Consider the following 12,971-nt stretch of genomic DNA (forward strand, 5'->3'; position numbering starts at 1 on the left):
TTTTTAGCACTTCCTTATGTTATGCTCCCAGCTCATCTGGTGTATTTCCTGGCCATTCCAGATGCTCCCACCCAGAAATGTTATCTTCTAGCCACATAGCTTCTAATGATAATGTTTCACTCTGATGTGAACGGGGAACTTGAGCAGAAAAACTTAGCTCTGGAAAGCAGCAACTCCCTAACTTGCTTTTTCTTTCAAAGAATAGATAAATCTAAGCTAAAGAAGTATTTTCACGACAAAATAAGACAAACCATCAGGCTTGCTGAATTGTACACAAACTTTTATGTGGTTCCAGCAGAACTGCAAAAGGATCCTTAGAACAACAGAGTCATCTGTCTGGGGTCATCAGGGAGAATACTGACAGTATCCTCAGCTTTGCCACATAACAGACACAGCATGGTGTACTCCTAGAACAAGATAAAATACGTAAATACCTTGAGGAAAAAGGAGAAGAGTGCTTCTTATTAAGCTTGGTACAGCTGTTTCCTGCAAATGGCCAACAATTTTTTGACAATTGGACCAATTTCTTTAAACTTAGCATAATATCTCAGATGTATTCTCCGCACCCAGAGCTTTGTTTACATTGACTGAATGCAGGCTGACGTTCTCCCTAACACAAGCACAAGAATGTCATCTTGGAAATGGAGGGCTTTGTCCTGGACATGAAAACACACAGACCAGGCTTAGAGCCACCATTTCAAGTACTGAAGTAGCCTGGGTGGGGGTCCCTAGAGACAGACTTGGAGCGAGTACTTTTTAGGATATGTAACACTCATATGCAACAGAAAATGAGTTGAAAACAAAGTGAGGGGGAAATTACCAACCTATAAAACTGTTAGCTATTCTAGAAAAATACACAGCTTTGTCAAATCCACTGTGTCATGCCTCATATTTAGATGTAGGCAGCGGGATGCCTGGAACTCCATCCCTTTAAGGAGTTTTGTATTTCTTGGACTTAACAAACATCTACACTAGTGATAGCCGTAATTTTAATTTAGGTAAAGGTCCTTATGGGAAAGTCCTATCCTAATAGACTACTTAATACAAATGAGAGAGACACGTTTCTTTTAAAGCTTTTGTTGAGAAGTGGGCTAGCTTCTTGAGGAAAACAAAACTCTAGGTGAGATCAATCAGTATTTCAAGAGTTGACAGGTTGCATGCTGTCTTACAACTGATCAGCCATGGTGTCTCTTGGGTCTGCACAGCCAACTGGAGTGGTCACAGAGGTAAACAGTGGCTAGGGCACAACTCAGAACCAGGTAGCTGCCTTTCCAGATCCCAATGAATTCAGGAGAGAAGTTTAGTTGAGACAGTGGAAAGTGTGCTCCTTAAAGACCACACTTAATTCAGTGCATATAGAAGAAATGCATGAAGGCTAGAACTCAAAGAACAAGTATCAGTTTAATCAGTTCGAAATACAACAATCTAGCCTCTTTGAGATCTTGTACTGCTGTTAACTGCTACCCTGCCTTCACCCATCAGACGTTACTGAAGAATAGAAACAAAGTAGAGGAGTCAACAAGAAAAACATGGGAAGCGGGGCAAATGTCAGGTTTCAAACAGTCTAGCAGCGAACACGCTTGTGCCGAGTGCCGACACGCTCTGCAGTTTGCTGGGTGCTCTGGCAGACGTGACAGAGGAAAAGGCTGGACACATGACTCATGGAACGTACTCTAACTTCGGAGAACCAAGGAAGCAAGCCCGGACATAAAAGCAGAAGAGTATTCGATCGGTGAACCGATTATACCTGTAATTGTTACACTGATAAGTGGTTAGAATTCAAATCTCATCCATTATTTGGAACTCAAAAGTAGTTCCCCAGAGACACAATCTTACACAGTTGGTTTGCCAGGCAAGTCCTTTACATCCATATTATACAAGTGCTATAAAATCTAACCCCACACAGCAGTGCTTCTATGGGACAGTGCGCCTAGAATTCTAATTTGAAATGCCAAGAACATGGTAGGATTAGAACATCCTTCTAAAACCTGTCCCAGGGGAGTAAGAATTGTGTTCACTCCTCCTCCTCCTCCAGTCACAGGGACCCACAACGCTCCAGCGGGCCAAGGACTGGGAAGAGGGATGTGGAAGGAACGACGAAGACCGAGAGTGAAGTGGGTGGAGGCATCTTTAGGGAAGAATGGACTTTATTCTGAGGGCTCCTCGGAATTTTCTCTGACTCGATTTGAAAAAGAGAGAGGAAAAAATCCCTGCCATCAAGGCAGTCCCAACACAGTGATCCTACAGGACAGGACAGAACTATCCCACAGCGTTTGAGACTGTGAAACTTTATGGAAGTAGACTGTCTCCTCTCCCTTCCTTAAAGCAGCTGATGGGTTTGAACCATTAACCTTTTGCTTAGCAACCTAACACTTAAACTGCTGTGTCTCCAGGGCTCCTTATTCCCATATTAAATAAAAAACTAAACCAAATTCACTGTCACGGATTCAATTCCAACTCAAAATGACCCTACAGAGCAGAACCGCTTCTGAAGGTATACACTCAATGCCACTGATTGGACGATTCCCACTCATAGCAACCCTAGAGGACAGGGCAGACCCCCCTGTGGGTTTACCAGACTGGAAACGTTTACGAGAGTAGAAAGCCTTGTCTTTCTCTTGAGGAATGGCTAGCGGTTTCAAACTGCTGACTTCATGGTTAGCAGCCCAACACATAACCACTACCCCACCCGGGCTCTACTCCCCTAAGGTATACAAGGCTATATTATCTTTATGGGAGCAAAAAGCTACATCTTTCTCCCACAAGGCAACTGGCGGTCAGAGCTGTGGACTTTGTGTTTAGCAGTCATATGTACAACCAATGCTAGACCACCAGGGCTTCTGCTTATTCTACTGTTGTTAATGTTAGGTGCCGTTGAATTGGTTCTGACTCATAGAACCCTGTGTACAACAGAACACAGCACTGCCTGGTCTTGTGCCATCCTCACAATTGTTATGAGTATCTAATAACTACCTGTCAACATAATATATAATAACTACCCGTCAATTCCAACCCGTCTTCTTCCCTAGCCCTTCAAGGGACACAGAGCAGTCTCACAGACCCCATCTTATTTCTTGAGACAAGCACACAGCCCTTTTAAGGACTACCTCTTAATTGTTTATGATGTGCTTTCCACTTAAACCCTGTACCGCATCTCTACTTCTCTTTAAGCTTTGCACTAGAAAATCTTACCTTGTTTGAAAATGGTATTGTGATGATTCTAAAATCAGAATCCTTGTGTAAACACTGATTTTTTTTTTTTTACAGAGGTAGTGATATGTTTAAGATCTGCTTGAAAAAACCCTGTGGGAATGGTGAGGCATGAATAAGCAAGATTGGTCATGCTTCGTGCTTAGTGAAGCTGGGTAACGGAAGTGAATATACTGCTGTGACTACTTTTGATCCAAAGGAAGTGTGTGCGCCCCTTGTTGAACCAGTACTTCTCCAGGGCAAGATGGGGCTAGAGCTGGTAGAAATGAAGAGGGTACGTTGCAGTAGCTGAGAAGCCAGAGCTCTCCGGTTCATCATGTGGAGGTGGACGTTCAAAGTTGCTAGGCACAATCAGCCAGGGCCGGACAGAGGAAAGGAACTGAGAGAGGGAAGAGGAAATACGGACATCAAGAGCAGGGAGCAATGAGGAGAGAGAATTTAGTTCTGCTCGAAAGAAGCGGCACTGAAGACAAGAATGATTTAAGTCAAGGCAAACGTTTGAAGGGAAACAAAAAGCAAACTCGTATTTGGAGTTATAGGAGAATGAAGGTGCCCTTGGAAGTTTTTTTTAATCAGGGCAATGCCAGGTGGAATATTTTAGGAAGACTAAGTCAATGGCAGCATTGAGAAGCACAGTTTTGGAGCTGTTGCTGTGATACAGACATGGGTGGGGAAAGGCCTGGGCAGATGTGCCAATATTGCTAAAAGAGAAGAAATGAGAGCAGGTGGAGTCTCAGGGCTAGGGAGGGTGAGCTGGGAGATATCTATTTAATAGGCTTCAGCTGACACTGAGTGTGCACATCTGCTCACTAGATGAGAGAGGTACAGAGAAGGTTTGAGACCAGAGACCAAACGTCAGGGAGGAAAGTTAGAACAGGACACCAGAGAAAAAGCAAAGGAACAGTTCACATAGTTTAAAAAGAAATGAGGGCTAGCACGATCCATCTCAACGGAAGACATGCCTCCCAAAGCTGAAGGCTAACAGAGCCAGATCCAGAAGACGTGTAGAGAAGGAGAAGAAGTGAAGTGAGGTTCCAGGATTTGTAGATGAACGGAAACCTATGAGAGAGGACTGGTAGTTATATGACGGTGTCAGTTGGCCCACACTCAGTGACTGGGTGCACGGAGAGATCAAAGTAGGGCACTATTCAAGTAGAGCAGCCAAAGGAAAGCAGGAAATGATTACAAGGAGAACAGGTGACTGAGTGAAATGAAAGGATAGTTGTTTATTTTTAATAAATAAAGAAGAGCTAGGTATAGATCATATTTTAAACAAGTAAATCCTGTGGAGAAAAAAAGATAATGCTAGAAAGACGATAATATAAAAGTGGGAACCCCAAGGAAACGCAGTAGGAGAAACAACAGTAACGAAGAACCAAAAATCTTCCTCTACAACAGGAGGGAAGGAAGAGTCCACAGTCCATCGGAGAGCAGTGGGGAGAAGGGGCAGCTGAGCCAGCCTCGTGAGGACCTTCAAGTGAGGAGCTTGGATACTGTACTGTAGTCAAAGCTGAATTAGGGAAAGACCGAAGGAGTGGTCTGAAAGAATCATGTTAAGAAAACTAATCTGATGAGAGAATATAGACTTGAAGGGTGAAAAGAACGGATGTTGGGAGTGAGGAGACTAAGGAAAGGCCCAGAACAAGTGTCCTTCAAGAGAATTTCACACTTACGAGGCCCTCCCTCCACCTCCAGAGTGATTTCAAGGACAGCTTTGGAAATGCCTGCGCTCAGTCACGATGGAACATCTTCGATCTCATGGCAGTGGTTTGCAATAGCTTTGTGAGGGTATAAACAGGCACTGTCATGCCCAGCTATAGGAGCTTCTGGATAACAACTATATGCACACCTTTCCTGCAGTGAAAGGAGAGAGCTACTCTTTGTACGTCTCTCAGTTGTTCACTCCCTTATTTGGTTACTACTTACTCACTGAGAACTTGACTTTGCCCTAGTTAGCACACAATGGTTTTGTGTTTTTGTTCTGCGGTAGAACCTTTGTACAGTGAGGAGATATGGCCAAGATCCTGTTTAGAAGAGTAACCATAGCATATCTTTCTAGATTCTTGTTAGGTGTTTAGGTGCTTTCTTCCATGCTAAACTAAAAAACTAATTAGAGCGGTTATAATACCATTTTATAAGATTCTGTTATGGAAGAGTGTCATGATTATTTTTTTCCAATTAAAGTACTAGCTATGTTTGAAGGGTTTATAAAGAATCCCTTTGCCTGAGACAGCTATAGCCTAACATTCATCTCCTATGGCTGAATATGTAGTTCACACTAAATAAATAACTCACTTTGAAGACTTATAGAGGCAGAGAGAGACTTATAGAGGCAGAGTTTGTGTTTGTGGGTTCCAGTTTGCCTTTGGCCCCCTTGCACTGTCTAACTCTTCTTCTTGACCATCAAAGTTGTGAACCTTCAGCCTCAGGCCAACACTTAATGCCAACAGGTGTACAATCACATAACTGGCCAGGATAAAAGAGGCACAAAAGTAACCTCATGAGAAATCATAATGTGCTGCCCTCTAAAAAGAGAAATGACAGCACTGAGACCTCAGTTGTAAGACAGGCCAAGATAGCAAAGATCCACACAAATTTAAAGCATACCCCAACTCACAAAGGCAGGTGAGAGGAGTGGTCTTTAATATCCGCTAGTCCTTAATTTATGGAAACTATATGAGGAAGTGAGCTGATAGCAAGGGCTCAAGTAGAAAGAAAATTCTGAAAATGATGATGGCAACATGTACAAATGTGCTCGACACAGTGGATATATGTATGGATTGTGATAAGAACTGTAAGATCCCCCAATAAAATAAAATAAAAAGAAAGAAAAGGAAAAAATTGTATTGTATTGTATTAGAACAGAAGTGCAAAAAGCAAACAAAATCAAATAAAGGACGAAATGAAAAAAGAAAAGAAAGTAACTGAAATGAAAAGGCCAAGAGAGCAGAATGGGGTGGCAGGAGGAGCTTCTACGATGCAATTACCACAGACAGAAGATGAACACCTTTGTTATGTAAAGAACTTGTTTAACAAAACAAAGAAAAGAAAACTACATGTAGGTTTTCTAGGTTACTTTTATTACCACCCCAATCACATACCCATAGTTATACATTTACCTGAAATTCATCCATGATACTGAATGTATACTCATGCCTGGCAACTAAGTGATGACAATTCCTACACAGATCTGCCAAAACAAAGAGAGACTTACAGAATTAAGTCTTGAAAGGTCTCTTAAAACAGTAACATTTCTCTTAGCATGGTAGACCTTAAAAAGAATCTTAACACTATCTGTCATAGTTAACACAGCAGGAAATCCATTATAATATCTATCTTGATAAAAATCCAAATTCTGTCACAGCAATATTACATAACTGTGGGGGATGAGCACTAGGAGCTGAGTATGCATGTAATTCCCATCAGCTGTCTCTTAAGTAATCAGTTAGTGCATATTTGAGTGTATGTTTAAACTAGCTGGACCTATCTAACTGGAAAGCGTTTAGTCTCACAAATGATACAAAGTATTAAACTTTGGTTATCTGCCAAGTCACTTATCTAGCAATACTTAATGATGTGGTGTTAGATAAATGTGATGTTAGCTTAATCTTCTTCTTAAAAACCTATGTAGCAACTAAATATTTCAATATGACATTGAGAATACTTTATGCAACATATCCATTTTCAGGAGCTGATACCAACTCATTAAAAAAAAGAAGAAGAAGCCAACTCACGATCATAGGTCACTATTTCTTCTCCATCTTCCTCTCTGAAGGATTTGTTGGTGATCATCATAAAGTCCCGCTTGCTGCACACTGCGCAGCCTGTAAAGTTCAGCAAGAAAGAGCCATTCTCCAAGCAGGTGCTACCCTGAAATATCAGTCATGGGAATTTTATTTTCTTACATTTGAGAACAACATGTTTAGTTCAAGATCTTTGATAAAAATAATAAAATTTAAAAACTTAAATTGCTAAAGGCAAAAATGGGACCAGAATTTATTTATTTGAAGGCTATCCCAAGTAATTTTGAAATGCTTGACTTTCCTGAAGAAATATTGCCCACATTAAAGAGAAACGTTTGTTCTTTAAGTCTCTGAGGCCTGCATCTGTGTTTGAGAGAGGATACCTGCAAATGGTTATTGAGAAATAATGAAATCACAACAATGTAGACAACGTTAATAGTCAGCGATACTAAGTGGGGTATCATAAAACTAGAATTAAAATTCAATCAAAATGGAAAAAGATGATCTTATACAGTTGCATTCAGTTGTCAGAATAGTTTTCTCTCAAACCTTAATAGCACAAGATAAACAAACTTAAAAAATAAACCTCTTAGCGCTAAACGGGTCAGTTCATTCCTCAAGGATGTGTGATTCAGAAAGAAGGTGCATTCTGTAATTCATCACGTTGACTTGACAGGTGTACAACAGAGAATTTTATTTCATCTCTAAAACAATCAACTATATCGGCGCTGGGTTCAAATGAACCCTTTGCAAAAACTGAACAATAATGAAGAGTACATATTACAAACCAGGTGAAGCCCTGATGGCACAGTGGTCACCAGTTGGTCTTGGATCTGCAAGGCAAGCACTTTGAAACCACAAGCAGCCCCGCTTTCTTCTCTCAGAGAATTGGTCTGAGAGACTCACAGGACCATCGGGGCTATCAGTCAGCATCCACTGACGGCAGTGAGGTTGGTGTTTGGGGCTTATTACGAACCAGAAGTCATTTCATAAATAGTTCAGTCCAACCCCAATTTCTAACCAAGAACTTAAGAAACTTTTAAGTTAACGTAAAGTCATTCAAAATCAAGACATCTCTATTGCAGTTATGTAAGTGAAACTGCATGAATCAAGGTTCCAAGTAATCTCTGACATTCACTGTTTTTTGCTCTTTTTAAATGATCTTTTTGCTTCCATTGTGTATATTGTTCTTTATGTCCCCAGACAACTCGTCAGATGTTCTTCAATTAGTGTTTACTTTGTCAAATTGTTTTCAGATGGTCCCTAAATTCAGATAGAGTATATCCACAGTTGTATTTTGGATCTCATGAATGTTTTAATTTTCATAAAGTTTTCAGTGGCTTATCTCTCATAAGTGGACAGATCTGGAAGCTCTGTTAAAACGTGCTCATCATGGCGGTCCTCCTGGTGTTTGAAACACCATGGCACAGCCTCCAGTACTGCAGCACTACACGACACACTGACAGACAGCACACAAAGCGGTGGATCATGTCATACAATTATTCTCTTTTGTGTTTGGCTTCTTTTGCTCAGCATGCCCTGTGTTAGCCATCTATGCGGTCATACGTATCAGTAGTTTGTTGCTTTTAATTGCCAAGTAATATTTAATTGTGCATATTTCATTGTGCGTTCAAGTAATATTCAATGCACTGTGGTTTATCCGCTCATCAACTGATGGGCATTTGACCTGTTTTCAGCTTTTGCTTCTTAGGAATAAAGCGATTATGAATATTCATGAACAAGTGTATGCGGACATATTTTCATTTTTCTCAGGAGACATGTAGAAGTAGAATGGCTGATCAATATGATATTTAACTTTATAAGAAACTGCCCAATGGTTCTCTCAATGTTTCCATTGTCCAATGTCCGAATTCCAATTGTTCTACTTCCTCATAAATATATTATCTTTTTATTTTACCTAGTCTATTTAGTACATTCCATTAGCCATTAAACATTATTGAACGATAATTAGCATATCATACAGGAAGGGTTGTACAATCATCACCATAATCGAGTGTAGACATTTTCTTCCTTCTCGTATACACTGATGTTGACTCCTCATTTCCCCCACACCCCTTTCTGGGCCCCCAGTTACTACCAATCCAGCTACCGTCTTCATAAAGTCTACCAACCTCGGTTTCCTTATACAGAGAAATATGCAAAACAAGCAACAAACAAGGACCCAGCAACAATGACCATATAAAACAGAGAAAGACCTCAATCAGAAAAAGCAGAGTATTAAAATATTAGAATAAATTCATACTGGGTGCAGAGAGAGATCAAATGACAAGGTGTTACTGTCCAGCCTACGCACAGCTGCTGAAATCTACTTTACCATGCCCTTTGTTTGATATTAGGCTGTTAACATGTCTAATCTCCATGCTTTGGGGACTCACGGGGATTCGATATACGTAGGGACTCTGCAAACAGACTCTGGGCTACCACTATCATCCATACCAAACCAAACTCACTGCCATCCAGTCAATGCTGACTCATAGTGACACCCTGTGGGTGCACCATTCTCTCCTCTGGGCGTGGATCTTATTGCTTACAATCCTTGTATCACACAGGCTAGTGTGCTGCTTCTGTGTAGACTTAGCTGTCTCCTCACTCAGGTAGCTGCTTGTTTTAAGACAAGCCTTTAAGACCTCAGACTTTCACTAGTCATTTTTATTTCTTTGATGACCAATGATGTTGTTAAGGAATTTCATGAAATTTATTGGTCATTCACATATATCTTCTTTTATATCTACTATAATAGTTCTTCAAGTATAGCACCAATGACACACACAACTTTCCTCTAGTTCTTTTTTTTTTTACCCTCTAGTTCTTTGGTGCTTCCTTCCCCGCACTATCATGATCTCAATTCTACCTTACAAATCAGATTAGACCAGAACATGCACACTGCAACAGACAAGAGCCTGCAACACAGGGAATCCAGGAGAGATAAACACCCCCCCTCCCCAGGGCCAACAATGAGAGTAGAGATGTGAGGAGGATTAGGGGAGGGTGGGGGGGAGAATGGGGGAATCAATTACAAGGATCAATCTATAACCTTCTCAGGGGGACAAACAACAGAAAAGTGGGTGAGGGGCGACAGTGGATGATGTAAGATATGAAAATAATAACCTATAACTTATCAAGGGTTCGTGGGGGAGGAGGAAGAAATGGGGAGCTGATATCAGGGGCTCAAGTGGGAAGAGAATGCTTTGAAAATGATAATGGCACCATATGTGTAAACGTGCTTGACACACTGGATCAATGTATAGATTGTGAGAAGAGATGTAAGAGCCGCCAATAAAAGTATTTAATGAAAAACAATAGTTCTTCATATATGTGGATACAAGTCCTTTGTCAGATAAGTGTTAGAAATATTTTCTCCTAGCAGTAGTTTGCTTTTTTATTATGATGAGGGTATCTTTTGACAAGTAAGCAGCTTTCATAAAGTACAACTTCCTTTGTCTTTCATGCTTTGTGTTTCTTGTATCTTAAGATATCTTTTCCCATCTCCCAGGCAATAATTTGAATACATAAACTTTGCCAGCCTACTTTTATGAGATGTAATAAAGTATTGAACATTTAATTTAATGTAAATGTAGCAGTAATTCATACTGAGCTTATTCACTCTAATTGAGTTAATGATGTGTTTCTGCTTTGCTGTTGCATTACTAAAAATTTTAAAGTTGAAACTTGAAATATATAAAAAATAGGTTTAATTTCTAGTTTGGCTTGAAGGATATTCTATTACATTTGTACCTGTTCATTAATTTTAGAAAATGCAACACTAGATCTAGTTCCAACAGGTTTGGTAATTGTTCACTTCAATTTTAAAAAAGTATATATATGAATTAATGTTATATAGTAACATAAATTATATATGTATTAGGTTCAGAAAATTAGTGTTGTTCATGTCCAACTGGATTCACAAGTGAGTTCAAGTCCTCAAGTGTCCCCATTTATTATTTCTAGCCTATCAAGAGCAAACTTATTTAGATAATTTTATATAACTAAGAGATAAACAATTAAACATCACTTACTTATCCTGTACTTGTGGCTTCCTAAGCAGCTAATCCATTAATCTCTTCTGCAAGTTTTTTTAATGTGTTGATATTTGCTGCTTCCATTTTATTAACCTTTTTTTTGCTAACTTGAACACACTGGCTTCTGCTCTCACTGCTCTTACAAATATTTCATGACTTCAAAGAATCTCAGAGGTAGGGGGATCCTGGAGATTTTAAGGGGTCAGTCAATCTCTTGAACAAGAGAACGAATACAGTTCCTTTAAGTTGCCATTCCATTTCTTAATGTCTGTTAGAACACTGTTAATCCGATTCAAATGTACAACCACATAACACCCAACTTTTAATTACTTCTAAATCTACCTTCTGAATTTCCAAAGAAAAGTTTAATTCTTCCTCAGGACAGCCCTTTATTGTCCAACAGAATGGAATCAGAGCAAAGTGCTTCTGAATAAGCACTTTTCCTGGTTTTCCAACCACCATAATTTCCTGACCTACTCCTCTTCTTGTACTGTTGTTTTCATTTCCTAAATTATGTAATCCATCCTTGGAAGCAGTCCTTAATTCTCTTTGGTCCTCCCCACCTCCACCTCCCCGCAAACTACTCTCAATGTTGATGGTGACTGACAAATGTGTGTAGGACATCAGACTGCAAACGTGGACTCTAACTTCACTTCTTAGATGCTTCATGCCCAACCTCAAATAAAACCCTGTAAAAATCACTTGGTAACTTGGACCCAAATTTTTATTCTTTTCACATAGCTCCGCTTTCTGTAATGATGCCTCCAATTTCCCAGCTGCCTAAATTGAAAGCCTTGAGCTCATCTATAGTTCTCCCTTATTGTTTCCCTCCTACATTCAATTGGTGAGTCATTTCAATTCTTTCTTTGAAATGAGGTCGTTACCTGATGCCTATATTACTGTTACCATGGCTCCTAAATGTGCGGTGTGTTCCCAGGCTCCTTTTCACAGTTGCCTTGCCTCTCCCCAGTGCTTACATATAGCATACAAGCTAAATTTCTTAGTTGGATTTTTAAGTCTTTCAATTAGCTCCACTTTCATGACTCCAACCTCATCTCTTTTAAACTTCTCCCTGTGGGTCCCTGAAATGTGCAATGTTCGTGACTGGATGCATGAAACAATTTTAACTTAAAAAAAAAAGAAGTTTGAAATAGAACACATAAAGTTGCAAGATACATACACATACAGCAAAATGAACCATATAAATTGAGCACCGGTGGATCACAGCCTTCATCAGGCAACCCTACCCTCCTGTGACCCTTCTGGATCATTCCCTTGATCATTACTACCCTTTGGCAGTAACTAGGATGACTTTAAAGAAATAGCTTTATTTTCTTTATAGTTTCATTATCTAGTTATCAGAAAACAAGGTGCTACTGATTTTGACTCATGGTGTATACATCCCATGTGTCCCAATATCACTCACTGCCCTCGAGTAGATGCCTACTTACAGGCGATCCTATAGGACAGGCTAGAACTGTGTCCTGCCCCCCCTACCCCCACCCCGTGGATAAATCTTTAAGGTGTACAAAGTCCTACCTATCTCCCTCGGAGCAGTTGGTGGTTTCGAACTGCTGACCTTGTTAATCTCAGCCCAGTGTGTAACCACTATGCAACCAGGGCTCCTTTTCCCATGTGTAGAGATCCTTAAATAATATATTTTAGTTTTGACTGATTTCAATTACTTTTTGAAGTCTTTCACCAATATTGTATTGTGATACTTATTCAAGTTACTGTTTTTTAAAAAAGTTACTGTTAACTCGAGGTTGTTCATTTTCATTGTTCTACATCAGTTTCTCAACCTTGGCACTATTTTAGGCTGGGTAATTCTTCATTGAGGGTAGGGAGTAGGGTGCCCTGTACAATGTCAGATCTTCAGCAGTATCTCTCCCGCCTCCTGCGGAGATGTCAGGAAGTACCTACCCCTCCCATGGTGACAACCAAGTATCTCTCCCACTAAAAGCCACTGCTATTGAGT

The 12,971-nt window shown here is 40.1% G+C and overlaps 1 protein-coding gene across 1 annotated transcript in view; it reads right to left on the reverse strand.

Annotated features, from left to right (window-relative positions):
- Positions 1-263: 263 nt before the first annotated feature.
- CHURC1 (churchill domain containing 1) overlaps positions 264-12,971 on the reverse strand; it is a 20,924-nt gene continuing 8,216 nt past the window's right edge. Inside the window, exons 2-4 of the mRNA XM_013003659.2 lie at positions 6,945-7,080; positions 6,330-6,400; positions 264-407 (exon numbers count right to left, since the gene is read on the reverse strand). Coding sequence (XP_012859113.1) covers positions 315-407; positions 6,330-6,400; positions 6,945-7,080 — 300 coding nt within the window. The 3' untranslated portion in view covers positions 264-314. The remainder of the gene's footprint in view (positions 408-6,329; positions 6,401-6,944; positions 7,081-12,971) is intronic.

The sequence above is a fragment of the Echinops telfairi genome, unplaced genomic scaffold (assembly GCF_000313985.2).
Source record: "Echinops telfairi isolate 266 unplaced genomic scaffold, ASM31398v2 ScPeMD7_18;HRSCAF=68, whole genome shotgun sequence".
Taxonomy (NCBI): domain Eukaryota; kingdom Metazoa; phylum Chordata; class Mammalia; order Afrosoricida; family Tenrecidae; genus Echinops; species Echinops telfairi.